Source organism: Penaeus vannamei, chromosome 22 (assembly GCF_042767895.1).
Source record: "Penaeus vannamei isolate JL-2024 chromosome 22, ASM4276789v1, whole genome shotgun sequence".
NCBI classification, from domain to species: Eukaryota; Metazoa; Arthropoda; class Malacostraca; order Decapoda; family Penaeidae; genus Penaeus; species Penaeus vannamei.
The window spans coordinates 14,343,893-14,346,392 of NC_091570.1; the positions used below are offsets into that span (position 1 = coordinate 14,343,893).

At 43.1% G+C, this 2,500-nt stretch overlaps 1 protein-coding gene across 24 annotated transcripts in view; it reads right to left on the bottom strand.

The window, feature by feature from the left end:
* LOC113819830 (RNA binding protein fox-1 homolog 1-like) overlaps positions 1-2,500 on the bottom strand; it is a 724,543-nt gene that overhangs the window by 132,420 nt on the left and 589,623 nt on the right. For 4 of the 24 annotated variants that reach the window (XM_070136654.1, XM_070136652.1, XM_070136645.1 and 1 more), the window contains exon 1: positions 2,105-2,294. The exons of 17 other annotated variants lie outside the window; for them this stretch is intronic. Coding sequence is in view for 2 of the 7 variants with exons in the window: in XM_070136648.1 (XP_069992749.1) it covers positions 1,739-1,750 (12 nt within the window). In the remaining 5 variants the exon portion in view is untranslated. Of the gene's footprint in view, positions 1-1,738; positions 2,296-2,500 lie in introns of those variants that run through there. 3 more of the 24 variants (XM_070136650.1, XM_070136648.1, XM_070136642.1) reach the window with 3 other exon arrangements.

Genomic DNA, 2,500 nt, shown 5'->3' on the forward strand with positions numbered 1-2,500 from the left:
CGAAAATATATGTTCCCTCTTTCTCTTGACCGAAAAAATTGTTCCACACGGCTGGTCACATCCACGCTTGGATTTAATTTACCCATACAGTCAGTTATTTTTTAATCAAGCACAATTCTCTCTCTCTCTCTCTCTCTCTCTCTCTCTCTCTCTCTCTCTCTCTCTCTCTCTCTCTCTCTCTCTCTCTCTCACACACACACACACACACACACACACACACACACACATTTACTCCTCCCTAACTCCCAGCCAGAAGCCTACCGCACAATCCCTCGACTTAAACACACCCTCCTCTCCCCCTCCCCCTTCTCGAGTTGTGATGAAGGTCTCACTGTCCAGCTCAAGGGTTCTACACCATTTATACGATATCGAGGTCATCGCCAGAGGTCAAGCAGATGTCTTGATGAAACACTTCATTTTGAACGCCAAACGATTCAGGATTTCAAATCAAGTCCCTCTCCCAACGATCGCCTATGTTTCTTCCCCTTGCAAAGCTTAACCAGCATTTTATTTCTAAAAGTAGGTTTCTATTGAGAAATGTTCACATTATTGATATATATTAGAATCTCGAAACTTGCCATAAAAAATGCTAATGAAGTGGACTGTTGTAAGAAACGGATACACACATACACACCAGCTGATCACCATCAAAGAGAATCGTTAAAATGACCCTAGGAGGTCAGGTCAAGGGTCAAACAACAACTATCATCAATGCCCAGAGGCAAAGACCAGGCATGACCAAACGTGACACCCGAGACCCTGTGTGCCCGGCCCTTACAATACATAGTTCATGCTTCATGGACAAGGACATTGAAGATGCCTGCCACCTCTTTCCCCGTGTCGACGTGATGTGCTTCTCTTCAACATACTATTATCACCGGAAATCAATGCAAGCTTTTCCCGGAAACCATTTACAATTCATCACATCAATATTCAATAAGCCATCAACTATTCATAGTACTTAACAAAAACAAGTAAAACTTTCGGGGGCAAACAGAGCGTTCTCCTCTCTCCTCGGGATGGCAGAGGGAGTTTGGCGGGCGGGAGGAGCAGGACAAGGGAGAGGGAAAGAGAGAGAGAGAGAAGAGGAGGAAGGGGAACAGAGGGACGGGTAGGAGGATGGGGGTAGGGGGGAGCAGCAGGGACGGTGGCTATGGCGTGGGTCCCGCTTCTGCAACACTCCGTGTCGATTCTTTCCTTATAAAACCCGCCTCATTCTTACTTTTCAAAAGATACATCTCGGTGTGAAAACGTACATGAAAGCGTATTGTAATATTCCCCTTACATCGGGCAGAATATGTTCATTTGCATTCTCCATGCGTTTTATATTTAAATAGCTAAACCACATGCGTTTTAAGACAAGAAAACATTGAAAGTAGCGTAAACGTAACGTAAAAATAAACATGCATTAACATTGCAAAAAGTAACTTGTTAGCCTTGTCTTGACGAACGACCCTTGAGCAAAAAAATATGATACATTCCAGAGAACATTCAAAATACAAAATGCAAACAAGTCTGGAATACAGGCTGTTCTCGTGGCACATTAAGATACTGCTTTATATAACCATGTCACTAAGATTAACACTTGAACAGTCGAATACAGATTATGATTTTGTTTAATTCAATACAAAATATAGTTTGCAGAAATGTATGGTTTAATAAAACTCATCTCTGTATGCATGGAACACCGCTTTTAGAGATTCTCTTGTATCACAACTGTAATAAACTTTCAACTCACTATTAGCGCCATGATATGCACTGTCGTCACATTATCCTACCAACACTGCACTTCCAGGAATATATCAACACTAAAACACTTAAAATATCATTCGACATTACATATATGTGCTGGAGTTCACTCACTGCTTGTGCGCAACACGGAGCGGAGTCAAGTTCACTTCGTATCGTAATTGGAATTTCTCATTGTAAGCATTTTCAGCATAATCTGCACACACTATTTGTTCAGCAAATTAAACCATTTCTATCTGTGAATCGTGTTTACTTCCATTTCGATATGCCAAAGTATACTCAGAACCGTGCAGTCTGGCTGTCTGCCTGCTCCTCTGCTCTGACGCATTGCGATTCCAAAATTGTGGGTACTTACTGGGTAGTAGGCGGGGGGTACCTGCGGAGGCAGGGGAAATACGCTGGAAGCCCACAGCTTGCCGGTTTGCAAAGAACGTCACGGAATAAAACTGTGCCACGAAGTAGTGGCTGGACTAGAGGATGAGTATTGCCGGACACAGAGCGTGGCTGCACACAACACACTGAGCACAGTCACTGGCGGAGGGACTTGCACTCGCCCGATCAATGGACGCGCACCGCGACCCTCCGCTCAGACAAGTAGCTCCAAAATACAACTATACACTCGTTCTTATCCTATTTCTCCTATTTGTTTTGAGATTCTTTCAATATATAATCTAATCTACGCATATTCAAACGTGGGATAAGAAGTAGATTTCAAAAAGTATCCTAAAAGAAGGCGAAACGTTTTCTGTAC